Source organism: Echiichthys vipera (genome assembly GCF_963691815.1).
Source record: "Echiichthys vipera genome assembly, chromosome: 23".
NCBI lineage: Eukaryota > Metazoa > Chordata > Actinopteri > Perciformes > Trachinidae > Echiichthys > Echiichthys vipera.
The window spans coordinates 1368913-1395711 of record NC_139848.1 but is presented as its reverse complement, the minus strand read 5'-3'; the positions used below and the strand labels follow the sequence as shown (position 1 = coordinate 1395711).

The window sequence follows — 26799 nt, the reverse complement described above, 5'->3', positions numbered from 1 at the left end:
ACAAGGACAAAAGCGCAGTTTATTGACTCATTTTCAATAAAAAACACTAAAAAAAGGCAGAAACATGTTGAATTTAAGGCTGTTTGGAGTTTTTGAGCTCAAATCTTTCATCAAAATGTGAATTATTTCATGAATAACGAGCAAAATATCTTTATTATCACTATTTAAAATCTACCAAAGCAAGATTCTGCACTTCTAAACTGTAAATAAAGAGATTTAAATGCTTATAACAAGGACAAAACCTCAGTTTATTCACTAATTTTCAATAAAAATCAAATAAAAATCACTAAAAATAGGCAGAAACATGTTTAATTTTAGGCTGTTTGGAGTTTTTGAGCTCAAATCTCCATCAAAATGTGAATTATTTCATTAATAACGAGCTTAAAATGACATTTTAATCTTTAAATCTGCAGTTTGTTTCACTTTTCTAAAACCCAGACTTTAAAAAAACAGATTTATTGTGAGTATTTAAAATCTAAAAGCCTTTTGTTTGATTAAATCTAAAACTAAACACGATAAAAGACTCTTTTTCAAAATAAAAGCCTGAAATAAGAGAGTGTGTGCGTCCCTACTGCTGCGCTCATCGGAACAGTCCCACTTTCTTCTTCTTTGGTTTGGAGGACGGGCGCTCGGCGGCGTTGGAGCCCACCGTGGCGTTGGACGGCACCGTGGCGTTGGAGCGCACCGCTGCAGCCTGCAGACGACACAACAACACTTTTAAAAGCTTTTATCACCCGTGTGAAGGAACTGTGTTTTTATTACATTTAAAACCTTTTGTCTTTGCAGAATTAACTTTTAAAAGTGCTTTTAAACTGAAAATCTGATGATTTTAGTTTGTTTCATGTTTAATTTTTCATTTGTTTTAAAGAAAAAAGGCCGACCTGTTGTTTCTGCTGTTCTGTGTCGGCCATCTTGGCTCCAGCCGCGTCCACCTCGCCGCCCTCGCCGCCCTCGCCGCCCTCATCGCCCTCACTGATGACGACAGACGCTCCTGAAAGAACACAACGCAAATGTTGGAAAAATGAATGAAAAAATAAATGAAAAAAAAAATGTAATTAATGGAAAATATATTTTATTTATTTATTTATTCAATATTTTGTGATTTAAAATATTTATATATATTGAAAAATGGAGAAACATTTAAAATAAATGAAAAATAAATGAATGATTTCTTAAAAAAAAAAAAATTAAGAAAAAAATTAAATAAATAAAGAAATAAAATTAAAATAAATTAAAAATAAATGAAAAAATCAATAGAAAATATAAAATAAATCTTATTCTTTGGTTGCAGCTTCTACAACGTGAGGATTTGCACAATCACACAATGATAATATAATAATAATAATAATAATAATAATAATAATAATAATAATAATAATGAGGAGCTGACGGTGCCGCGGGAGGAGGGGACGGATGGAACCTACGAGAGGAAGAGAGCGAACTGGCCAACCGGCCTCCTGAAAGACCCAGGGCTGGGGGGTGAGGGGCTACACAAGACCCCCAAAGAGCTGCTGAGGAGGCAGAGAAGACGAGCGTCTGGCTTGGGCTGGGGGGGGGGGGGGGGGACGGGGACTGGGAGACGTCCCCGTTCACTGCCCCGCCCCCAGGAGATGTTCTGGTTAAGGGGCGAAGCATCGGTGAAGGGTGGTCCCCAGCTGATGACCCCGCGGCTAACGTAAAGGGCACCGGTGGAGGTGCGTCAGGCCCAGAGCCCAGCAGGTGAAGACACCTGTTCACACAATAACAATACTGATAATGTTTAAATGGCGTTCTTCGAGGTGAAATCCCTGTTTTTATCGCTGAGTCTGAGGAGAGCCACGGTAACGGCTTCAGGACACGTGAAACAGACCTGAAGAGGAGGGCGGGGCGTCCGGTTCCTCCTCCTTCTCCTCCTCTTCCTCAGACAGTTTGCGTTTCCGCGTGTTTCCGTAGGCGACGACGGCGGCGTAGAGCTGCTGGAGGTCGGCGTGGAGGCCCAGAGCGCCGCGCTGCTCATCGCACAGCACGGGAAGAGTCTGATGGGAACAGAGAGACAGAGAGGTGAAGGGTTCCCTTCAAAATAAAAGAGCTGTGACCTCTAAAACACAAGGTGAAGGGTTTCCTTCAAAATAAAAGAGCTGTGACCTCCTAAACACAAGGTGAAGGGTTTCCTTCAAAATAAAAGAGCTGTGACCTCCTAAACACAAGGTGAAGGGTTTCCTTCAAAATAAAAGAGCTGTGACCTCCTAAACACAAGGTGAAGGGTTCCCTTCAAAATAAAAGAGCTGTGACCTCTGAAACACAAGGTGAAGGGTTTCCTTCAAAATAAAAGAGCTGTGACCTCCTAAACACAAGGTGAAGGGTTTCCTTCAAAATAAAAGAGCTGTGACCTCCTAAACACAAGGTGAAGGGTTTCCTTCAAAATAAAAGAGCTGTGACCTCTGAAACACAAGGTGAAGGGTTTCCTTCAAAATAAAAGAGCTGTGACCTCCTAAACACAAGGTGAAGGGTTTCCTTCAAAATAAAAGAGCTGTGACCTCTGAAACACAAGGTGAAGGGAAGAAAACATGAATTTAAAATCGGCCCCGGTGACCCCAGGTGACCTCTGGTGACCACATGTGACCCCAGGTGAGCACAGGTGACCTCAGGTGACCCCAGGTGAGCACAGATGACCACAGGTGAGCACAGATGACTTCAGGTGAGCACCGGTGAGCACAGGTGACCCCCAGTGACCACAGGTGAGCACAGGGGACCCCAGGTGAGCACAGGGGACCCCAGGTGAGCACAGGGGACCCCAGGTGAGCACCGGTGAGCACAGGTGACCCCAGGTGAGCACAGGTGACTTCAGGTGACCCCAGGTGAGCACAGGTGACCCCAGGTGAGCACAGGTGAACCTGGGTGAGCACAGGTGACCCCCGGTGACCCCCCTGGTGAGCACAGGTGACCCCAGGTGACCACAGTTGAGCACAGGTGACTTCAGGTGACCCCAGGTGAGCACAGATGACCACAGGTGAGCACAGATGACCCCAGGTGAGAACAGGTGACCCCATGTGAGCACAGGTGAGCACAGGTGACCCCAGGTGCGCACAGGTGACCCCCGGTGACCCCTTGTGATCCCAGGTGACCCCCGGTGACCACAGGTGACCCCCGGTGAGTACAGGTGACCCCAGGTGAGCACAGATGACCCCAGGTGAGCACAGGTGACCCCAGGTGAGAACAGGTGACCCCAGGTGAGCACAGGTGACCTTAGGTGAGCACAGGGGAGCACAGGTGACCCCAGGTGGAGCGGCGAGCAGCGACAGCAGCGTGGCTCCCGCTCCTGACAGATAAGCGTGCGTGTAACCTCCGGCGACATTATGCAAACGCACGACCGACGGCGTAGAAAAACACACGCTCCTCACTAAACCCTTCTTCCCCCGACGGAGACGACAAACTCTCCAAATTAGCTCCTCAAATATTGACGGGCAGAAATTGGTGGTCTCCCGCTCGCCGTCGGGGCAGAGGGGCTCCTAAACACACGTCGGTCAGGGCTCGAGGTTTCGCATTGATTTATTTTTGTTATTTTGTTTGTTTAAATATCGTAAAAATAAATGTAAATGCTCTGGTGAGGCGTGCTTCTGCTTTGGGCACAGAGAAAGCAATGTGCAGCAGAAAGCCCCCCTTATCCTCTCGTCCCCCCCCCTCACACGCCCCCTCCTCGCTCCGGCTGCAGACTCACTTCACGTTATTTGATCTGAGGCTTCGATTGGTTGGATCCGGCTCTTATTCAACAGTTTAAAGTCTCTGTGGAGGGCTGACCCGCCAAATTAAAACATTAATACGACATTAAAACACCCAAAAATAAGATTTAAAATGAATGTAGGCATTAATATGTTAAAGAAATGTGACATAAATTAATATTTTCTTTATTTATTTACCTTTATTGTACCGATTCCCCTTTTTATTGACGTTTATTTATATATATTTGCATTTTTATTTATTTTAAATGTATTTATTTCTTCATACAATTCTTCTATATTATGCAAATAAGTAGGCGCTCATTAAAATAAATTATTATTATTATTTTAATGTAAAAAGAAAAGTAAAAAGAAAACAATTAAGAAATAGATGATTTAAAAATAAATGAAAAAAACTTAATTAAAAAATTAATTAAAAAATGTATTAAAATTAATAAAAATGAAGAGAAAAATTAATGAAAAAATAAACATTAAAAATAGATGAAAAAAGCGAAAATAATTGGAAAAAATAAATGAAAGTTTACACTTAAAATAAATTAAGGAAAATAAAGAAATGTATTTAAAATAAAGAAATAATAATAAATGCAGAAATACATTTAAAATAATTTAAAAGATAAATCTAAAATAAAGTAAAACTTCATAAATGAAGAAATAAATGAAAAATAAATTAAAATAAATGAAAAATAAATAAAAAAATAAATTAAAAAAAATAAGAGTAACAAATGAACCAATGAATTAAAAATAAATTAAGATATAAATTAAAAATAAATGTATTTAAAATACATAAAAAAATAATAAATGAAGAAATAAATGACACAATAAATTTAAATAAATGAAAAGATACATAAAAAAATAAAAGTAAAAAATGAAAAAATACATTTAAAATAAATAAATAAATAAAAGTATATTGTATATTATATTCACGGGGAGCGAGTGGGCGTGTTGATGGCGTTTAAATCACGCTTCAGCGACAGAAAAGCAAAACAAACTCCAACAGTGAAGAAGAAGAAGGTGATTCACACAAAGACGCTGAAATCATCGCACAAATTCAATAAACAGCAAACGCCTCATTTATTTATGACCAAACTAAAAACAGGCTGCATCCACGTCACGCACGCCCCTCTGCACGCCTTTACCCGGCGCCACTCCGCGCCCAAACCGGCCCGGTAAGAGAGAAAGCGTCCGAGCAAAGACTCTCGTGTCGTTCGCTGCTCGTGTGAAAGAGAAACGAGGTCGTGATCAGACAGTAAATCAACATGGACGTCCTATTTATTTGCCTCCACGCCGCTCAAACCGTGGCGAGGTCAATGACCTGTGGCCCGTTGTGTTCTGGAAAGTTCCTCCGTGCTCTTGTAAGAGAACAAAGTCCAGAGAGGAGGAGGTGGCGGCGCCTCCGTGCCCACAGTAAAGCAGCGTGTGTGGTGGAGCGGCTCTATTATTGTCAGGTAAACATCTCTGTTGTTGTTGTTGTTGTTTAGGCGCGGGTCCTGGTGCCGGAGAGTCTCACACTCACTCGCTCTCTCTCCGCTGCTGACCTCATGTTTACTCTGACTCATTCCTCTCCTCCTCGTGACCTCACCTCCACCTCCACCTCCACGTCCCGTTTGAACCCGCAGAGGCACTCGGAGGTCACGCCATTTGGAAAAAACCTGGATTAAACGTCTCCTGGAGGAGCGGAGACACGAGATCTGGAGCATCAGACGTTTAAAAACTCAAGATCCCGTCGTTCCACGTCCTGTTGCAGTCACGTCCACTCACAAGGACTCAAGGCGTTTGGAGAATTAGATGAAAACATGCCCCTAAAACCCGACGTTTGTGTCAACGCCTGCTGAAATAACTGATTTCTCCGGCGCTGCAGGAGATAGAACTGAAGTTTGAAGCGTATCTGAGACTTTACACCTGAGGCTCTCATGAGAAGTCGACTTCATTTGTCCAAATTAACTTTTTACACCTGAATAAAAATGCAGAATACTGAAACAAGCCCATTAGCAGGATGTAAACAGGAAACACCACTGGGAGAAATAGACATAGTTCTCATTACTACTGTAATAATAATAATAATTATATCTATATTGCACTTTTAAGGGTTCACAACGACGTGTAATCAGCCCGCAAAACACTCTTCCTCGTCTAAAAACATCTTTCTTATCCATAACTCAGACTTTATAGAGTTAAATGAATTATTATGTATTTATTGATGCATTTATTCGTTATTATTTGTTAAGTTATTATTTTAATAAATGCATACATTCATGTAAAATTGAATAAATGCCTTTTTTTAAATGAATTAAATGGAAATTTAATAGGAAAACGAGATCAAAGATAAATAAATTACTCAATAAATAAATTAATATGCGATTAAACGTGCCAGGAGTAATATTAATAGACAAATGTTTGCATTAATTAACGGATTAAATGTGACTTAATTAGATTAATTAGATTTAAATGTTATTTATGTATTAATTTATATGATTTTTAATCTAAATTTAATTTATTCCGCATTTATTTTAATATATTAATTTCTGTGTTATTTATATTTATTGATGAATTTTTTCTTCATTATGTTTAATTAAATGAATTTAAAAATGAATAAATACATTTAAAAAAATTAATTAAATAGGAAAATAAATGAATAAACGTTAAGTTGATGAAGTCTGGTAATGGAGAGTGTCGTCAGCGTAAAGTGACAGTAAATGAGAGAAGGAGAGAGAGAGTTGAAGAAGAGGAGGAACGGTTTCTCCTTCGTCTCCTCGTGAATCATTGACTCTTTATCTCACACACCTGAGGAATTCAGAGTGTGTGTGGGAAGAAGGAGAGGCTCCGGAGGGGGTTTGATATCACACACATCGGCATGAAAGTGACGTCCAACGCACAATATTTTGCTTTTTTCATAAATATCTCTGCAACCGACGATAAAGAAAGTACGTTTTGGCCGATAAACGAGAAGAAAACGACGTAAAACTCACTAAATATGTCGCATTTGTGAGGTTTTGTTGCTTTTCTCTGAGTAAACTGTGACATTTAAAGACATTTTAACTGTTTTTTTGATGTTTTATAGACGCAGTATCACACACATTGGCATGAATGTCACGTCCAACGCACAATATTTAGCTTTTTGGATAAATATCTCTGCAACCTACGATAAAGAAAGTACATTTTGACCGTTAAACGAGAAGAAAACAACGTAAAATTGAACCAAATTCGTCACAGATTGAACATTTGTGAGGTTTTGTTGCTTTTCTCTGAGTAAACTGTGACGTTTAAAGACATTTTTACTGTTTTCTGACGTTTTTTAGACGCAACAAATAAAGAAAATCATCATCTTGTTCATTAGAGTGAAACAAAACAGCGTCTACACTCAGCGGATCCTCCTCCTCCTCCTCTTCCTCCGTGCACCCTCCGTCAGTTGCACACAGTTTCCACAGGGTTGTCCCCGCTCCGGCTCTGTAATTAGGCCCTCTGTGGCCGGGCCGCTCCCCCCTTCTTCAGCTGCAGGCCGCGGGGCCGAGCCCCAGCCTGGACCGGCCGAGTGCGGCGTCCCGCAAAGACATCACAGGACATGAGAGCAGGAACACGAAACACGGCTGCAGCGACGGGAACACGCAGCAGGAGGGTGTAAAGAGAAACTGAAGAACGTCCTGTGTTTTAGACGTAAATCTAAAAAGGCTGATGTCAAGAGGTGACTGTTGAGTCTACACGGGTCTCATCTCTCAGCAGACACGCTTCATACACGCACGTTATTACATTATCCTCCGTAATGTCCAAGTTACATGGAAAAACATCCTTTTTTTAACATTATCCTCCATATTTAATCGCATATTAATTCATTCTTTGAGTTTTCCTATTAAATTTCCATTTAATTCTTTTAAAAAAAGGCATTTATTCATTTTTACATGACTTAATGCATTTATTAAAATAATAATTAACAAATAATAAAGAAGAAATGCATTAATAAATATTTATTATTATATATTTATTAAAATAAAAGCAAAACCATATTTAAGTCACATTTAATCCGTTAATTATTGCTCACATTAATATTTAATATCATTTCTCACATATTTAATGGCATATTAACTTGTTTATCTTTGCTCTGGTCGGGTTCACTCCTCCGTCACGCTGTGACTTTAATCATCAGATCATCTGAAATGTAAATATTCTGTTAAATGGTCGATATCTGCAGCGTCTCTCAGCCGCTGCTCACAGTCAAAGTGTGTATTTTGGATGCACCCGCCTCTGTGGTGAGCTCGTTTCCTGCCCTGCTCTTTACTTAGAGCCTCTGGTTGAAGCAAACAGATATTAGGATTTAACTCGTGCAGGATTTCTGCAGAATCACTCGACCGTCTCTGCTTCTGAAGCAGCTCCTCGCTCAAAAACACACAAACCCTGACCTGAAAAACCTCCGATTTAAGCAGGAAACTCGGGGAAAGCGACGCCGCATTTGGACGGCCACAGTTTGGCGCAGTGATGTGACGTGCGTGCAGCTCCAGCGAGGTGTTTTGGTCAAACGTGGCCACTAATTGTTAGATGTCGTTAAAATGAGGCTGGAGCTGTGAAGCCGCCGACTCATGAGGCAGGAAGCGGGCGACGTTTCCCGCACGGTGACGATTCAATCGAGGGGTTGACAGCTGCTGCACGTCCGGCTGCAAGAGCTGCAGAGCATGCGTCACCCTCACACACACACACAGTCATGCATGTGGGCATAAAGACACACACACACACACACTCGGCTCTGAAAAACCAAAAGCATGCGTCACAGCCCGCTCTGTGTGGACAAACACACGCACACACACCAAATTTAGGTCCAAAGGGAAGCTGATGTGACCCGAGAAGGATTTTTCATGACCAGCTTCAGCCTGTGCCCAAGTGTGTGTGTGTGTGTGTGTGTGTGTGTGTGTGTGTGTGTGTGTGTGTGTGTGTGTGTGTGTGTGTGTGTGTGTGTGTGTATCAGTGGGAAGCGCATGCTAATTCCACCCATGTAAATGTTGACCTGAGCTGGGTGGGGTGTTTGTGCGGTGACGGGCTGGGGAGGGGAGAAAATAAAAGCTGCTGGTTCTGTCATCAGCGGCTCGCTCTCTCGCTGTCGCTCGGCCCTTGGTGTGGGCGGGAACGGACGCCACGAATGGCGCAAGCACAAACACGCTTGTGGAAACGGTGAGAGATGAAGATATTTGTCCGCGCCGCTTCTCTGTTGGCAACCGGGAACCGTAAATAACTGAGTAAATGAGCTGAACAAGGGACGCAAACACACTCTGATCTGAGGGATAAACTCGGGTTTGATGAAACAGCACTTTCATGTCAGCAGACTGTTAGCTTAGCTTAGCTTAGCTTAGCTTAGCATAAAGACAGGAAACTAACAAAACCCACCCACAGATACACAAGAGGACGCCGCAGCGATACTGTCACTTTACGCCGATGACACTCTACTTTAGTTGTTTGGTCTCAAATATCTCGTTTTAACCACAACATCATCTCATCTTCAGCCTCTTATCCGGGGTCGGGTCTCGGGGGCAGTAACTTTAGCAGGGGACCCCAAACTTCCCTTTCCCGGGCCACATTAACCAGCTCTAACTGGGGGATCCTGAGGCGTTCCCAGGCCAGTGTGGAGATCTAATCTCTCCACCTGGTCCTGGGTCTTCCCCGAGGCCTCCTCCCAGCTGGACGTGCCTGGAACACCTCCCTAGGGAGGCGCCCAGGGTTCATCCTTACCAGATGATCCTGAACCACCTCAACTGGCTCCTTTCAACACAAAGGAGCAGCGGCTCTACTCCGAGTTCCTCACGGATGCTGAACTTCTCCCCCTCTCTCTAAGGGAGACTCCAGACCCCCTCCTGAGGAAACACAGTTCACACGCTTGGACCTGGACCTGGTTCTTTGGGTCCTGACCTGGACCTGGTTCTTTGGGTCCTGACCTGGACCTGGTTCTTTGGGTCCTGACCTGGACCTGGTTCTTTGGGTCCTGACCCAGCTTTCATGACCACAGGTGAGGGTAGGAACCAGGACTGAGGGTAGATCCAGAGCTTTGCCTTCCTCAGCTCTCTTTTCGTCACAACGGTGCGGTAGAGCGACTGCAGCTCTGCCCCCGCTGCTCCGATTGTCCGGCCAAACTCACGCTCCATCATCCCCTCACTCGTGAACATGATCCTGAGGTACTTGAACTCCTTCACTTGGGGTCAGGACTCATTCGTTACCTGGAGTAACAATCCACCGGTTTCCTCCTGAGAGCCACGGCCTCAACTTTCGTCGTCAACTCATCGATTCTTGTTGCAGCTCTACGACTAAGATTCATTATTTCCTGTTCATTCATTGACTTTCATATTTAATTTTCACCTTAATTCATTTTTTAAATGTATTAATTCATTTTTACATTAATTTATGCATTTATTAAAATACACATAATAACCGAACGAAGACCTGAGCGTTGAGTGTCGCCATGGAGACGGACGCAAACACGTGTGGCTGGACGAGCAAAAGGCGCTGCCCTGAGAGACAAATACTACACACACACGCCAAACGCCTTCACCTGGTTTTCTCTGACTCACACACACACACACACACACACACACACACACACACACACACACACACACACACACACACACACACACACACACACACACACACACACACACACACACACACACACACACACACACACACACACACACACACACACACACACACACACACACACACACACACACACACACACACACACACACAGACACACAGACACACACAGACACACACAGACACTCACACTCTCTCACACACACACACAGACACCCACACACACACACACACACCCTTTGACGCGACATTTTTCCGAGGTGAGTTTTATTTCAGTGTGGACTTTGGTCTGGAGGCGGCCTCGACGCAGCCCGGAGGAATTTGCCACGAGGGAGAAGACTTTGATCTGCTGCAGCATTATTTCTTCTTCTCCTTCTTCTTCTTCTTCTTCTTCTTCTGTCTCTGACTGTCCGCTCGCCATCCCACTCCACCGAAAAAAAGAGAAACCGCGCGAATGATCCTGCGGAGGAGAAAGAATCTCCCTCCGACGTTCAACTTTAAAAACTTCCACGACCTTCACGTGAAGTCAGAAACTTGACATTTTTTCAACAATGCACGCACACACACGCACACACACACACACACACACTTAACACACAAACACGCACACACACACACACTAAACACTTCTATATTAAATTAAATACATATAAATCTCATCTGATTGGCTGACCTTAAATGCACACGGGCTTGACCTGAAAGCGTGTCACGGTGTCTCGTGTGTCAGGACGAGAGAGAGAGAGAGAGAGAGAGAGAGAGAGAGAGAGAGACAGAGAGAAAGAGAGAGAGAGAGAGAGAGAGAGACAGAGAGAAAGAGAGAGAGAGAGAGAGAGAGAGAGAGAGAGAGAGAGAGAGACGGCCGCAGAGTTTTATCATGTGGTTCCTGCCGCGCTCGCCACAGCCGGTCAGGAGAGGACGGTAAAAACGTCAGGGGCTGTGTGTGTGTGTGTGTGTGTGTGTGTGTGTGTGTGTGTGTGTGTGTGTGTGTGTGTGTGTGTGTGTGTGTGTGTGTGTGTGTGTATGTTGACCTCTGACCTTTGACAGGAAGTCCTCTCTGTAGGTCCGCTCCTCAAAGGCGTCCGTCTGCAGCCGCTCTGGATTCAAAAACACAAACGTTTCGGTTCTGAACAAAACTGTGATGATAAAACTTTATAAACGTTACGTTATAACGTGTTAACGTTACCTCTGCTGAGCGCGGCGCCGTTCTCTCTGTAGTCCTGGATCTCGGCGTCCTTCCGCCCCAGCAGAGCGGCGAGCTGCTCCACCTGCCGCTGCAGCAGGCGGCTCATCACAAGCAGGGGGCGCACCAGCTGCACGCACGCCTGAGAACACACACGTGCAACTGACTCGTCAGGAAGTGTGAAAAATGTGAGGAAGGGCGAGGAAGTGTGAGGAGGTGTGAGGGGGTGTGAGGAGGAAGTGTGAGGAGGAAGTGTGTGGAAGTGGGAGGAGGAAGTGTGTGGAAGTGTGAGGAGGTGTGAGGAAGGGTGAGGAGGAAGTGTGAGGAGGAAGTGTGTGGAAGTGTGAGGAGGTGAGGAAGTGTGAGGAGGTGTGAGGAAGTGTGAGGAGGTGTGAGGAAGTGTGAGGAGGAAGTGTGAGGAAGTGTAAGTGTGAGGAGGTGAGGAAGTATTAGGAGGAAGTGTGAGGAGTTGTGAGAAGATGAAGAAGAGTGAGGAGGTGAGGACGTGTGAGGAGGAAGCGTGAGGAGGTGAGGAAGTGTGAGGAGGAAGTGGGAGGAGGAAGTGAGAGGAGGAAGTGAGAGGAGGAAGTGAGAGGGGAAAGTGAGAGGAGGAAGTGTGAGGACGTGTGAGGAGGAAGTGGGAGGAGGAAGTGTGAGGAGGTGAGGAAGTGTGAGGAGGAAGTGAGAGGAGGAAGTGTGAGGAGGAAGTGAGAGGAGGAAGTGTGAGGAGGAAGTGAGAGGAGGAAGTGAGAGGAGGAAATGTGAGGAGGTGTGAGGAGGAAGTGTGGGGAGGAAGTGTGAGGAGGAAGTGAGAGGAGGAAGTGTGAGGAGGAAGTGAGAGGAGGTGAGGAAGTATTAGGAGGAAGTGAGAGGAGGAAGTGTGAGGAGGAAGTGTGAGGAGGAAGTAGGGTGCAGCGTACCACGGTGACGTTGCTGGGGGCGCAGAGGAACTCCCAGTAGAAGGGCAGCCCTGCCAGCTCACTCTTCAGCTTCATGCTGATGTTCCCGTCCTCCTGTCGGGTCAGGGACACGTCCGCCTCGCCGCCGCCGCCGTGCGTGTCACTTCCTGCCAGACAGGGCCGAACCACTTCACACAGGTGGGAGAAGAACGCTTTGACGGGGGCTCGCAAACGTCTGTTCAGCTCCTGGGAGGAAGAACACGGGGTCAAGTCGTCCACAGAAGCAGAGGGTCATGAATGAGTGAACCGTGTTCTCGGCGCTGCGAGGACCTGCGCTCTCCTCTGGATGTCTGCGGCGTCCATCCGCTCCTCCCACACACAGTCCACGTCCGTCAGCAGGATGTGGTACGCCGTGTCCCCAAACCAGCTCTTGGCGAGGAGCTGGCAGCCGCCGATGCTCACGGGAAGCCAGGGGAGCTGCAGGAGGAGGTCATTGGGGGCTCGTCTGGCCTCCATCCCGCCCAGAAACAAGGACCGGACTAAACTGGAACCAGGAACAGACATTTAGCATCTTTTTGTGGTGGTTTTGCATCTATTTTTAGTCATTTTGCATCTTTTTGTGGTGGTTTTGCATCTATTTTTAGTCATTTTGCATCTTTTTGTGGTGGTTTTGCATCTATTTTTAGTCATTTTGCATCTTTTTGTGGTGTTTTGCATCTATTTTTAGTCATTTAGCATCTTTTTGTGGTGTTTTGCATCTATTTTTAGTCATTTTGCATCTTTTTGTGGTGGTTTTGCATCTATTTTTTGTCATTTTGCATCTTTTTGTGGTGGTTTTGCATCTATTTTTAGTCATTTTGCATCTTTTTTTGGTGGTTTTGCATCTATTTTTAGTCATTTTGCATCTTTTTGTGGTGGTTTTGCATCTTTTTGTGGTGGTTTTGCATCTATTTTTAGTCATTTAGCATCTTTTTGTGGTGTTTTGCATCTTTTTTTAGTCATTTTGCATCTTTTTGTGATGGTTTTGCATCTATTTTTAGTCATTTTGCATCTTTTTGTGGTGGTTTTGCATCTATTTTTAGTCATTTTGCATCTTTTTGTGCTGGTTTTGCATCTATTTTTAGTCATTTTTCACCTGTTTGTGGTGGTCTTTTTGCCAAATGTACATGTTTTTGTTTGTTGCAGAGTTGTTTATAGTTCTTTACTGAAAGGAACTGTGTATAATTATTGTGCATAACCGTGAAAAAACATGTTTATAACTCTGTAACTCTGCTGATGAAGCAAACTCTTTAGAAAACGTGTTACTTTGTGACATCCAAGGTGCAGCAGGGGCATTTTCTTGTTTCCAAACCCAAATATAAAAACACAGAGTAATTCCCTGTCTTGTCAAACCTGGCTCCTTAATCACTCACCTCCAAAGAATGTGGCCCCACAGCCCGGGCTGAGACGCGTCAGAGCCGGGTTACAGACGCCGCCCCGGCCGCATAATCACCACCCTGCAGGAGGGAGACCGCAGAGGGGGCCGGCTGCTCTCCTCGGGCCGGTGCTGGGGCTGTGTTCGGGGAATAAAACGAGGTATTTCCCGTCAGTGGACTTTAAAACAAAGTGCACGCTTCAGAGTTTGACTCAGGCCAATTTGGAAACAGCAAAAATACCAAATGAGTGACTTTAAAGCTCCAGTGTGCAGCGATGCAACGCTGCTGAGAGGGCTCCACTGTGTTCAAAGCGCCTCACACCAGAGTCCGCTCACAAAGCTCTGTATTTAAGAGCTTTTGCAGCCCCGCACGCATTTCTAAGGGTTTACTGCCTTTATTTAAAACCCTGTTTACATCCTGAGCAGCTCCTCTTTCATTCGGCTTCAGGAAAATAAGGAAATTTAACTTTAAAATCGAACAAAACATCTTAAAAAAGCCAAAAATCATCGTGTTTGAAATGATAAATGTAGCTAAAACACGCGGATACGTTTTAAAATAAAGAAAAACAACAGAAATATTATTTAAAACACTTAAAAACCACCGACGTTTGTTTGGTGCCGCTGCTCCTCCGCCGGTTCCTGTTGACGGTTCGTGATTCTTTCAACTCCGACGTCAAACAACAGCGGAGAAAGGTTCCGCTTACAGGCAGTGGCGTCATATTCACATCATTACTGTTATTAATAATTAAACCATAAAAATATTAATAATATATATTTATGAATTGTTATCTGAACTTTTATTGCAGCAGTTTTGTTTATAATGTGTTAATTTAAAGATAATAAATGTAATGGAGCCGCTGCAGGTCTGTGGTGTGTGTCTATGGCGCCCTCTGGTGGACACAAGCGGGAACTACAGGCAGCAAATACACGTTAAATTACATTTAAATCATGTTTATCCATTTATTTCATAAACTTTATCCATTTAATTAATGTTAATATGTAATTCGATTATTTCAATATACATACAAAATGTATTATTAATAATAATATTGATGAATGTGTAAATATTGCAATAAAGTTGTGGTTTTGCATTTATTTTATACATACAAAATGTATTTAATGGTAATATGTAATTCGGTTATTTTAATGTATACACTGACTTTATTAAAAGTGATTTTTCCTCTAATGTTAATTTAAAGAAAGTAAATGTGATGCAGCAGCTGCAGGTCTGTGGGTAAAGGCGCCCTCTGGTGGACGCGAGCAGCAACTACAGGCAGCAAACACGCATTACATTATTTTTTATACATTTATATTATTTTAATTTCAATGTTTTTATCTGAAAATCTTAAGCGAGTCTTTTAATATAATTAATCCAAATTTTCTGTTTTTATTTTTTCATATTTAATCAGTTTTTATATTATTTTATTATTTTATTTTAAATAAATGTGATGCAGCAGCTGCAGGTCTGTGGGTAAAGGCGCCCTCTGGTGGACACGAGCAGCAACTACAGGCAGCAAACACGCATTACATTATTTTTTATACATTTATATTATTTTAATTTCAATGTTTTTATCTGAAACACACAGCAGGATTTTTTTATATAATTAATCTAAATTTTCTGATTTTATTTTGTGATATTTAGTCAGTTTTAATATTATTTTATTATTTTATTTTAAATAAATGTAATGCAGCAGCTGCAGGTCTGTGGGTAAAGGCGCCCTCTGGTGGACACGAGCGGGAACTACAGGCAGCAAACACACATTACATTATATTTTTTATACAATTATACTATTTTGATTTTAATGTTTTTATGTGAAACACACGGAAGGATTTCTTTATATAATTAATCTAAATTTTCTGGTTTTATTTTGTGATATTCAATCAGTTTTTATATTATTTGAAGTAAATGTGATGCAGCAGCTGCAGGTCTGTGGTGTGGTGTATCTATGGCGCCCTCTGGTGGACACGAGCAGGAACTACAGGCACTAAACATTAAAACATGTTTACAGCATTTTTATACATTTATATTATTTTAATTTGAATGTTTTTATCTGAAAAACACAGCTGAAATTTTTTATATAATTTATTTAAATTGTAAGCATTTATTTTTATAACAATTATAGTATTTTAAAGCATTATTGTAATATATGCAAGTTATTCCATCTATATATAAAACACATTTGTGTTGTTTATTAAGTCAGGGAAACTTAATATAAATTATATTAAATGTTTATTTTGTAAACTTTATCCATTCATTTAATATTATTTTAATGTACTAATGTAAATATATGTTTTCTATATTAAGATTTTGTCTCATTTAAACAAATATTTGTATCTATTAAATTCCATTCATTTTAGATTTTATTATTCATACTGAAGCGCTTATTTTAATGAAATTAATAAATCTTAAATCTTATTTAAATGTAAATACCGAGGCTCTTAAAGTAGAACAATAAAACCCAAACACGTAACAGGTTTGGGTGAGTGACGTCATTGAATGCAACACAAAAAGAACCGTAAATAAAATATAAACAAACTAAAGAAATGAAAGAGAGACACAGGACAAAAGAGACGTTCTGCTTCTTTATTGGTTTGCGTGGTTCAGAACGAGGCCGGAGCTCAGTGTCCTGCTGTTGTTCCCCGTGGTCACGGCGGCGTTAGTACTCCTCCCCTTCATCCTCCTCGCCCACGCTGTCAGTGCCCACCTCCTCGTAATCCTTCTCCAGGGCGGCCATGTCCTCCCTGGCCTCTGAGAACTCCCCCTCCTCCATCCCCTCTCCCACGTACCAGTGCACGAAGGCCCTCTTGGCGTACATCAGGTCGAACTTGTGGTCGAGGCGAGCCCAGGCCTCGGCGATGGCGGTGGTGTTGCTTAGCATGCACACGGCCCTCTGCACCTTGGCCAGGTCTCCTCCAGGAACCACCGTGGGGGGCTGGTAGTTGATGCCCACCTTGAAGCCTGTGGGACACCAGTCCACGAACTGGATGGTGCGCTTGGTTTTGATGGTGGCGATGGCGGAGTTGACATCTTTGGGCACCACGTCTCCACGGTACAGCAGACAGCACGCCATGTATTTACCATGACGAGGGTCGCATTTGACCATCTGGTTGGCGGGCTCGAAGCAGGCGTTAGTGATGTCGGCGACGGACAGCTGCTCATGATAGGCCTTCTCTGCGGAGATGACTGGGGCGTAGGTGGCCAGAGGGAAGTGGATACGAGGGTAGGGCACCAAGTTGGTCTGGAACTCCGTCAGGTCCACGTTCAAGGCGCCATCGAAGCGCAGAGAGGCGGTGATGGAGGAGACAATCTGTCCGATCAGCCTGTTGAGGTTGGTGTAGGTGGGACGCTCGATGTCCAGGTTCCTGCGGCAGATGTCGTAGATGGCCTCGTTGTCCACCATGAAGGCGCAGTCGGAGTGCTCCAGGGTGGTGTGGGTGGTCAGGATGGAGTTGTAGGGCTCCACCACAGCTGTGGACACCTGTGGAGCCGGGTAAACCGCAAACTCCAGCTTGGACTTTTTGCCGTAGTCGACAGAAAGACGCTCCATCAGCAGAGAGGTGAAGCCGGAGCCGGTTCCTCCTCCAAAGGAGTGGAAGATGAGGAAACCCTGGAGCCCTGTGCACTGGTCCGCCTGCAGGACAAGAACGAGATCAACGCGGATCCAAAAAGTGTCTACAACAGGAAACGCACAACTCCAAACATGTGCAGAGAACTTTAGCATCTATCTTTAGTCATTTTGCATTTTTATGTGGTGGCTTTACCAGTTTGCGTGTCCTGTCCAGCACCAGGTCGATGATCTCCTTGCCGACGGTGTAGTGGCCGCGGGCGTAGTTGTTGGCTGCGTCCTCCTTCCCTGTGATCAGCTGCTCGGGGTGGAAGAGCTGGCGGTAGGTTCCTGTTCGCACTTCATCTGCGGAGCAACAACAACAGTGTCACTGCGAGCTCTAACGGTTTACGGCTGCAGCGCTGTAAAAACACCCGTGTCTCACCGATGACTGTCGGCTCCAGATCCACGAACACGGCTCTGGGGACGTGTTTGCCGGCTCCAGTCTCACTGAAGAACGTGTTGAAGGAGTCGTCTCCTCCTCCGATGGTCTTGTCGCTGGGCATCTGACCGTCCGGCTGGATGCCGTGCTCCAGACAGTAGAGCTCCCAGCATGCATTGCCCATCTGGGCCCCGGCCTGGCCGACGTGCATAGAAATACACTCACGCTGCAGAGAACAGACACAAGACCGGGTTAATTTGTTTCCAGGGAACAACAGTTTCATTCTGTGTCCTTGAATGTGCTTTTGTACCATTTTGCAAATAAACAACAGGCGTTAGACGTTAAACTTAAAGGTATTTATGTGCATAACTGTGGCTTTAGGGGCTTTAAACAGGAAGTGTACTAATCCCCGGCCTGAGGGGTGATTCTCCCTGAATCACGTCTGCTGAGTCACCGGCTCTGACTGCAGACCTGCACCGGCTTTAATGCTCCCCTGCCCCGCCCAAACCGCCACTGCGCAGCCGCAAACACCACCCAAAAGGGCGGAGAGGCAAAGAAAAGGCCTTTTGTTATCCACGTGGTGCGTTCAGGGACAGGGTATCCAGATGGTGCGTTCAGGGACAGGGCGTTAACTTATCAGATGGCGCCTTCAGGCTCAAAGGCTTTAAAGAAAATGGCTCCTCTGTTGTTTCAGCCTCAGACCGCGGACCCGTTACAAAAGCATCGACCACAGGACACACGCTTTGCCTCAGAACCGTTTATTTAAACATTATTAACGTAAATTACGGCGTTAAACTGACGCAAAGCCTCCATCATCCTCAAACTGCGCCCGTTACTTAAGCTTCCCTCCATCTACGTCACGTCCCCGTTAAAACACGCCGAGAACAATGAGATTTACATCAACACGCTCTAATTTAACACCAAAAAACACGGGTTTTAAATATAAATCGCGTTTTATTCTTTATAAAAAAACGTTTAAAATAAATTCTCCCGACAAAAACGCCAATCTAGTTTTTTAGCGACATTTTAAACCCCAGAAAATTATTTTTAAACGCGTTTTTATGGTTAAAACTCACCATTTTTGCCGCTTTTCTTTCCTTCTTCTCTCCGACGTTGAAGAATCGGTTGCTGAAGGGAGTAAGTGAGGAGAGAGAGGGGCCGCCCCTATTTATGCCCTCCTGAGGGGGCGGGGCCTAACCGGCGGTTTGAATCCGCTTTCGGCGGGAACGGGCGTTAGCCGCTGCTGCGTTCAGGCGCGCCTCGGAATATTCAACATCCTACAGCAGAGGTCTAAAACAGGAGGTCGTCAGCATAGAAATGAAGTTTTCTTGAATGTGACAAACGTTTGTTTTTGACAAATAACTCTATTGTGTTTATCACGCTCATCGCGTAAAGGAGAGTTGTTGCAAGGATCATAAATATGGTAAATATTGCAATCAAATGCGTATATTGTAAATATAACAAAGTGTAAATATTGTAAATATTGCAATCAAATGTGTTTAAATATTGCAATAAAGTGTATATATTGTAAATATTATAATCAAATCTGTATATTAAAATATTGAAATAAAGTCTATATAGTGTAAATATTGCAATCAAATGTAAATATTGTAAATATCGCAATAAAGTGTATATATTGTAAATATTACAATAAAGTGTATATATTGTTAATATTGCAATCAAATGTAAATATTGCAATCAATGGGTATATTGTATATATCGCATCAAGTGTATATAATGTAAATATTGCAATAAACTGTATATATTGTAAATATTGCAATCCAGTGTGTATATTGTAAATATTGTGTACCTGTCTTGAACAGGGGGTCCTCAGAGTTACTGCAGGGGTCTCACCAAATTGTTTGATAATCTTTTCAATGTTTTTTTTGTTTGTTTTTAATATGTCTGAAAATATTCATTACCATGAATGCAACATATTATTTGCATGGGAGACATGTGTCATAAATAAATTACTATATTTACACAACATGGATGACAATGATCGGCTTACTGGTACGAATGTATGAATAAATTAAAGAATAAATAAGTGGTAGCGTTTACCGTCAAGTTGTGTTATGAACATGTGCGATTTCCCCGCTCCACAGGTTCTGAAGCATCGACCTGAAGGTTGGGATTGGACTCCACTCAATGACCAAACACTTTGACTCTTTGTCATATTTTTATTTAAGCAGGTTATCCGTCTGTTAAGCGTGACGTAACACCCTTTCAAAACACGATTTCTGGGTCCAAATGCTCCGTTGAAACAAAAAAAACAATCACGGTCACATCTTTCGTCAGTTCGACATCTTTTTCATCGATGAGTAAGCTGTAAAATGACAATTTTGTTGTTTTTTTAAAACTCAGAAGTAAGTTTAACATTAACATATGATGGATAAAGGCTTTGGGAAGCCCCAGCTGTTAGGCCCAATTTAATATGCAACTTCAGTTCAAAGCTCAACATTGACACCAACAGAAACACGTCTCAGTTTATTGCTTCAACATAAAGACACATAGGAACAATTATATCTTGACAATGAATTCCTCTTAATATTTTCATTTGCAGATTATTCACAGCTTGTTAAATAGACAGTATGATGGAATTTGTACACAGGTTTGATTGATCAAGTGCTTCTTTTGTAGTGGTCGTACAATTGTAAAAGGTTTTGCAGCATTGCACTGAAAGGAGACTAAGGTTAGAATGAATTTAGCACGTGTTACTGCCAACCAGAAGAATAACCTTCCACAGTTAAGGTTGTTGGTTTGTTTATTAAAGCTTTAATATTCCTCACCCTCTTCCTCCCCTTCGTCCCCAATGCTGTCAGTGCCCACCTCCTCGTAATCCTTCTCCAGGGCGGCCATGTCCTCTCTGGCCTCTGAGAACTCCCCCTCCTCCATCCCCTCTCCCACGTACCAGTGCACGAAGGCCCTCTTGGCGTACATCAGGTCGAACTTGTGGTCGAGGCGAGCCCAGGCCTCGGCGATGGCGGTGGTGTTGCTCAGCATGCACACGGCCCTCTGCACCTTGGCCAGATCTCCTCCAGGAACCACCGTGGGGGGCTGGTAGTTGATGCCCACCTTGAAGCCTGTGGGACACCAGTCCACGAACTGGATGGTGCGCTTGGTTTTGATGGTGGCGATGGCAGAGTTGACGTCTTTGGGCACCACGTCTCCACGGAATAACAGACAGCACGCCATGTATTTACCGTGGCGAGGGTCGCATTTGACCATCTGGTTGGCGGGCTCGAAGCAGGCGTTGGTGATTTCTGCGACAGACAGCTGCTCGTGATAGGCCTTCTCTGCGGAGATGACGGGGGCGTAGGTGGCCAGAGGGAAGTGGATACGAGGGTAGGGCACCAAGTTGGTCTGGAACTCTGTCAGATCCACGTTCAGGGCGCCATCGAAGCGCAGAGAGGCGGTGATGGAGGAGACGATCTGTCCGATCAGCCTGTTGAGGTTGGTGTAGGTGGGACGCTCGATGTCCAGGTTCCTGCGGCAGATGTCGTAGATGGCCTCGTTGTCCACCATGAAGGCGCAGTCGGAGTGCTCCAGGGTGGTGTGAGTGGTCAGGATGGAGTTGTAGGGCTCCACCACAGCTGTGGACACCTGCGGAGCTGGGTAGATGGCGAACTCCAGCTTGGACTTTTTGCCGTAGTCGACAGAGAGACGCTCCATCAGCAGAGAGGTGAAGCCGGAGCCGGTTCCTCCTCCAAAGGAGTGGAAGATGAGGAAACCCTGGAGCCCGGTGCACTGGTCCGCCTGCAGGAAAACAATAATCTTTACTCTGTGACTGGTGATGTCTGAACTGAAATATGAAGGAACTGCAGGCAAACTCACCAGTTTGCGAATCCTGTCAAGAACCAGGTCGATGATCTCCTTGCCGATGGTGTAGTGACCGCGGGCGTAGTTGTTGGCTGCATCTTCCTTTCCTGTGATCAGCTGCTCAGGATGGAAGAGCTGGCGGTAGGTTCCTGTCCGGACCTCATCTGTCATCAGAAGACATAAGAAGATAATCAGAAATGCACAAATCCTGTTTGACCCACAGTGCATCAAAAAATACTGATCTTACCGATGACTGTTGGCTCCAAGTCCACGAAGACGGCTCTGGGGACGTGTTTGCCAGCTCCAGTCTCACTGAAGAAAGTGTTGAAGGAGTCGTCTCCTCCTCCGATGGTCTTGTCGCTGGGCATCTGACCGTCCGGCTGGATGCCGTGCTCCAGACAGTAGAGCTCCCAGCATGCATTGCCTATTTGAGCTCCAGCTTGGCCAACATGGACAGAGATGCATTCACGCTGCAGGAACAAGTGGAACAATTTTTTAAAAACATAGTCACATATCATCCTTAAGCTACGAGAGGGTTGGAGAAATTTCGGGGGGAAGACATCGGGAGAAATCAGCTCCAACAAGTAAGAAATCAAGATCCTGTGTTAAACCAATTTTACTGTAAAAAGGAATGGACACAGACAACATGACCTCACCAATTGTCTTGTGGACTACCCTTTAGAAGCCAGGAGAGCGGCATTTGGCCGTCGCCATCTTGGCATTCTGGAGCCAGAAGTGACTATATTTGGAAGAGGGCAGAGCTTGAGGGAACAAAAGTGCTGTTCCTTTGCTGCTGCACTAAACCAAACGCTAAAGAGGAAACTTTTACCAATTTTCAACCAGCTGATGCAAATCCAAAGACTGTATCTCACTTTAGGTGTGTAGAAGAACCGTTTAAAAAGTCCCCCAAGAGCCAACTTAGCCATAAACGGGTCTATCTGTGCCCTACGTTTCCATTACCTGACTTCAAATGTAAAGTTACTTATGTGGAAATTCACCATCAAATAAAAAGGTTCTCACCATGTTTCCGTTTCTTTTAGTTCCTCGTTCACCTGAGATGAGTGGCTGGGGATGTTGTGTTAGTTACAAGTGAAGCCAAGCTGCTTTATAGAGCACCATCACCAGGCAACAGCCCTGGCATGTTGTGGTAACTGGAGGAGCTGGAGAAGCAAACACCATCTCCTCTGATGAAAGATGAGGAGGAAGAGCACAAAACAGAAAATCAGCCGGGGTGCAGCCATTGCTCAGATCGAAGGAATGACAGCTGTTCTTACGCAGATGAGTAGCCACCAACATTGACCAGAGGGGCTGTGAAATATGAGCCCACTACTGTCCGCCCTCTCCTCCAGTTTCACATGTTAGATTTAAGGCATGTTAGTTGTTGCTGAGCAGTGAACAGGTGATGGTTCAAACTTGCCCAAGGCCACTTAAACAGGCGGTTTCTCTGTTTACTGTTGGATTAAATTCACAGGCTCTCAGTTTCCAGACTGAAATAAGTTGTATACAAGGAACAAATACTATTCTAATGCAGCAGTGTTCAATTTAAAACTTGAAAACTCCTGTTAACATGGCTGATTAGGAGCCTCAGTATTCTCCTCTTGCAGAGGGAGGAAAGCAGATACCTCCCCAGAGTGAGCTGAATAGGCTTTTGTTACACATCACCGTTGCACCACAGAGATTCATTTGCAATTCAAAGGTGGCGTCTGTCTGGGCAACAGAGCACACTCCTCTCCAGATCAAGGACTTTGCAGCAGGTTACAGGGCATGCAATACATATTTCTATTGAGTTTTACTATACTAAAGTTAGAGAAAAAGGAGCTGGATGCATGCAACACATAAAGTGAGAGATTAACTAAGGATTAAGATTACTCCCTAGGAATTTCCCTCAAGAGATTTAGACTGTTATTGACACACTTTCTCCAACTGATGCAGTTTCAGAGCTGGTTTCCTCCTTCAAGAGATAAACTCTTCAGGCTAGTTAGAGACAAAAACATAACGCACTCTGTTGTTTGAGTTCAAGTGGCTGTTATCGGTTTCACCTCTGCGTCTGAACGTAACCCTGGAGACGTAACAACAAGCAGCTTGCATCTGCCGAGTCAGGATTGCCATAGCGACCTCCCATTTAGTTTCCCTGTACTCTTTTCTCAGGTTTTGTTTGCACTGGGATCTTAAGGCAAGGCAGTACACATAGAGACAATGGGAGAAACTCATTGTCAGCACATAATAGGGAGGTGGGGGTTGCAGCATTTCTGCTAGGCCTCTCATTGTTGCAAGAAAGCATTTACGACCTTCACAGATTTTAACACAAATAAAACACACAAATGCTTTGCAGTGTCGATTTATTTTACATGTGGTACTTTCAAGAGTAAAATTAATATTTGTAGTGTTTTGGCATAATTGTGTGAATACATTCATTCTTTATGTCAAGATCTTAGTACTCCTCTCCCTCTTCTTCCCCTTCGTCCCCGACGCTGTCAGTGCCCACCTCCTCGTAATCCTTCTCCAGGGCGGCCATGTCCTCCCTGGCCTCTGAGAACTCCCCCTCCTCCATCCCCTCTCCAACGTACCAGTGCACGAAGGCCCTCTTGGCGTACATCAGGTCGAACTTGTGGTCGAGGCGAGCCCAGGCCTCTGCGATGGCGGTGGTGTTGCTTAGCATGCACACGGCCCTCTGCACCTTGGCCAGGTCTCCTCCAGGAACCACCGTGGGGGGCTGGTAGTTGATGCCCACCTTGAAGCCTGTGGGACACCAGTCCACGAACTGGATGGTGCGTTTGGTTTTGATGGTGGCGATGGCGGAGTTGACATCTTTGGGCACCACGTCTCCACGGTACAGCAGACAGCACGCCATGTATTTACCGTGGCGAGGGTCGCATTTGACCATCTGGTTGGCGGGCTCGTAGCAAGCGTTGGTGATTTCAGCCACAGTGAGCTGCTCGTGATAGGCCTTCTCTGCAGAGATGACTGGGGCGTAGGTGGCCAGAGGGAAGTGGATACGAGGGTAGGGCACCAAGTTGGTCTGGAACTCTGTCAGGTCCACGTTCAAGGCGCCATCGAAGCGCAGAGAGGCGGTGATGGAGGAGACGATCTGTCCTATCAGCCTGTTGAGGTTGGTGTAGGTGGGACGCTCGATGTCCAGGTTCCTGCGGCAGATGTCGTAGATGGCCTCGTTGTCCACCATGAAGGCGCAGTCGGAGTGCTCCAGGGTGGTGTGGGTGGTCAGGATGGAGTTGTAGGGCTCCACTACAGCTGTGGACACCTGCGGAGCCGGGTAAACCGCAAACTCCAGCTTGGATTTTTTGCCGTAGTCGACAGAGAGACGCTCCATCAGCAGAGAGGTGAAGCCGGAGCCGGTTCCTCCTCCAAAGGAGTGGAAGATGAGGAAGCCCTGGAGCCCTGTGCACTGGTCCGCCTGCAGGAAAACAATAATCTTTACTTTGTGACTCGTATTGTCCGAACTGAAATATGAAGGAACTGCAGGCAAACTCACCAGTTTGCGAATCCTGTCGAGAACCATGTCGATCATCTCTTTGCCGATGGTGTAGTGGCCGCGGGCGTAGTTGTTGGCTGCATCTTCCTTTCCTGTGATCAGCTGCTCGGGGTGGAAGAGCTGGCGGTAGGTTCCTGTCCGGACCTCATCTGTCATCAGAAGACATAAGAATATAATCAGAAATTCACAAATCCTGTTTGACCCACGGTGCATCAGAAAACACTGATCTCACCGATGACTGTTGGCTCCAAGTCCACGAAGACGGCTCTGGGGACGTGTTTGCCGGCTCCAGTCTCACTAAAGAAAGTGTTGAAGGAGTCGTCTCCTCCTCCGATGGTCTTGTCGCTGGGCATCTGACCGTCCGGCTGGATGCCATGCTCCAGACAGTAGAGCTCCCAGCATGCATTGCCCATTTGGACACCGGCCTGACCGACATGGACGGAGAGGCATTCACGCTGCAGGAACAAGAGCACAACAAACAGAGGTTAAGTTAGGAAGGTTTACATCTGCTTTTGTACAATGAGCTGCAACACTAACATCCTTGCATGCTTTGTAACACTTTAAAGTTGCGAAGCTTACCATGATTATAAATTCCTGCTGCTGACGTCGAGGATCTGCAGGGGAAATCTGCTGTCTGCTCATGTGAGGACTTCTCCGGTACTTATAGTTCCTCCAAACTCTATGGTAACAAGCTTTGTTGCCCATAAACAGGGAAGTTAACCGGGTCAATAATTCAGCTGTGGGACACATTATGCAAACATGCTCTGCCACACATCAATAACCCTCCGTCCAGCACCAAGACAATGGATAACCCTGACTAACTGGGACCCCCCACAAATGTACGGCACACAGCAAACAGAGCATTGTTTTAGTATTTGTGAAGTACACTGAGATTAACAAACGCAAGGCTCTGTTTGGGGGGTCTCCATGGAGGTACACAACAATCAGTAGATTCAGGGAACTCCCAAAGTGTCCGGAATAACGCAACTATCAACCAGATATTAAGATGTAATCATCAAGAAAGCGAAATAAACTGTAAATACCAATGTGTAACTGTTGATTACTGTCATTAGTTTCTTTATGGTGAGCTGTGGAGGTCGGCTTTTGTACAGCAGCCTCCCCCTCTCTGTGAGGCCTGCACATCCAGGCTGCTCTGTTGTGTTTTCCGCATGATTGGTTTTCCTGTCGTTATAGAAACACCGAAGGTCACGCTGCTGCCGTGCAACACAACCCCACAAAGTGTGATTACTGCTGCTGCGTAATTCTATTGTTGAACACCCTCGATATCACACTGAGGCCTCCAGAAGTCAAAGAAACTGAGCATAAATGGTAACGCAGCCTAAGGTAAACAAGAAGCAATGAATTTGTTTTCTCTGCTGCTGGAAAAGCCACACTTGTACTACAAACTGCTTCAAAACTGACTAGACTCAGGTAAAAGGCTCCACCTGCTGGCAGAATCTGTGCACAAACATCAAGAAAACACCTTAAAATGTATTAAAAATATAGTTTGACCTGTTAAAAAATGCTTTTAATGCGTATCCTTAAAGCAATTTCAGTCAAAAGCAACTGGACTTGGTTAAGAGGTAAAACGTCTTCCTAGACTAATAACCAAGAGGCTTCATCAGTTCATGTACGCATCTGACCAGGCTGGGACTGGACCAGGACCAGGACCAGGACCAGGCTGGACCTGGACCTGGACCAGGACCAGGACCAGGACCAGGACC

At 44.8% G+C, this 26799-nt stretch overlaps 4 protein-coding genes across 7 annotated transcripts; all 4 read right to left on the bottom strand.

The window, feature by feature from the left end:
* Positions 1-293: 293 nt before the first annotated feature.
* nhej1 (nonhomologous end-joining factor 1) lies at positions 294-14432 on the bottom strand. Of its 2 annotated transcripts, none has more exons than XM_083938347.1 (9): positions 14386-14432; positions 13778-13917; positions 12696-12909; positions 12387-12611; positions 11470-11608; positions 11322-11380; positions 1850-2015; positions 882-991; positions 294-694 (listed from the first exon to the last, which is right to left on the bottom strand). In XM_083938347.1, the coding sequence occupies exons 3-9, from the start codon at positions 12879-12881 to the stop codon at positions 581-583; spliced, it is 999 nt and encodes a 332-aa protein (XP_083794473.1). In that variant the 5' UTR covers positions 12882-12909; positions 13778-13917; positions 14386-14432; the 3' UTR covers positions 294-580. The 2 variants fall into 2 exon arrangements, with proteins under 2 accessions (XP_083794473.1, XP_083794474.1); XM_083938348.1 differs by having other exon boundaries at positions 12696-12904.
* Positions 14433-16349: 1917 nt separating this feature from the next.
* On the bottom strand, positions 16350-18894 carry LOC310964827 (tubulin alpha chain). The gene is made up of 4 exons (XM_083938108.1): positions 18843-18894; positions 17770-17992; positions 17542-17690; positions 16350-17411 (listed from the first exon to the last, which is right to left on the bottom strand). The coding sequence occupies exons 1-4, from the start codon at positions 18843-18845 to the stop codon at positions 16437-16439; spliced, it is 1350 nt and encodes a 449-aa protein (XP_083794234.1). The 5' UTR covers positions 18846-18894; the 3' UTR covers positions 16350-16436.
* A 1304-nt stretch (positions 18895-20198) lies between these two features.
* Positions 20199-22700, bottom strand: LOC310964667 (tubulin alpha-1A chain-like). 2 transcript variants are annotated; one of them, XM_083937878.1, is made up of 4 exons: positions 22606-22700; positions 21833-22055; positions 21601-21749; positions 20201-21522 (listed from the first exon to the last, which is right to left on the bottom strand). In XM_083937878.1, the coding sequence occupies exons 1-4, from the start codon at positions 22606-22608 to the stop codon at positions 20542-20544; spliced, it is 1356 nt and encodes a 451-aa protein (XP_083794004.1). In that variant the 5' UTR covers positions 22609-22700; the 3' UTR covers positions 20201-20541. The 2 variants fall into 2 exon arrangements, with proteins under 2 accessions (XP_083794003.1, XP_083794004.1); XM_083937877.1 differs by having other exon boundaries at positions 20199-21749.
* A 1316-nt stretch (positions 22701-24016) lies between these two features.
* Positions 24017-25764, bottom strand: LOC310964785 (tubulin alpha-1A chain-like; the record flags this gene model as incomplete). 2 transcript variants are annotated; one of them, XM_083938046.1, is made up of 4 exons in its annotated part: positions 25655-25764; positions 25308-25530; positions 25076-25224; positions 24017-24997 (listed from the first exon to the last, which is right to left on the bottom strand). In XM_083938046.1, exons 1-4 carry the CDS (start codon positions 25715-25717, stop codon positions 24017-24019), a joined length of 1416 nt encoding a protein of 471 aa, XP_083794172.1. In that variant the 5' UTR covers positions 25718-25764. The 2 variants fall into 2 exon arrangements, with proteins under 2 accessions (XP_083794172.1, XP_083794171.1); XM_083938045.1 differs by having other exon boundaries at positions 24017-25224.
* Positions 25765-26799: the final 1035 nt, after the last annotated feature.

What these genes read in the sequence shown, in the direction of transcription:
- nhej1 (XM_083938347.1), bottom strand. Translation starts at nt 12,881, where the DNA reads ATGGAGGCCAGACGAGCCCCCAATGACCTCCTCCTGCAGCTCCCCTGG. An exon ending in CCCCCAGCAACGTCACCGTG is followed by an intron (nt 11,609 to 12,386) that starts GTACGCTGCACC and finishes GTGTGTTCTCAG; the next exon opens with GCGTGCGTGCAGCTGGTGCG. An exon ending in CGGCGCCGCGCTCAGCAGAG is followed by an intron (nt 11,381 to 11,469) that starts GTAACGTTAACA and finishes TTTTGAATCCAG; the next exon opens with AGCGGCTGCAGACGGACGCC.
- LOC310964827 (XM_083938108.1), bottom strand. An exon ending in TCTGGAGCCGACAGTCATCG is followed by an intron (nt 17,691 to 17,769) that starts GTGAGACACGGG and finishes GTTGCTCCGCAG; the next exon opens with ATGAAGTGCGAACAGGAACC. An exon ending in TGGACAGGACACGCAAACTG is followed by an intron (nt 17,412 to 17,541) that starts GTAAAGCCACCA and finishes CTTGTCCTGCAG; the next exon opens with GCGGACCAGTGCACAGGGCT.
- LOC310964667 (XM_083937877.1), bottom strand. An exon ending in CTTGGAGCCAACAGTCATCG is followed by an intron (nt 21,750 to 21,832) that starts GTAAGATCAGTA and finishes TTCTGATGACAG; the next exon opens with ATGAGGTCCGGACAGGAACC.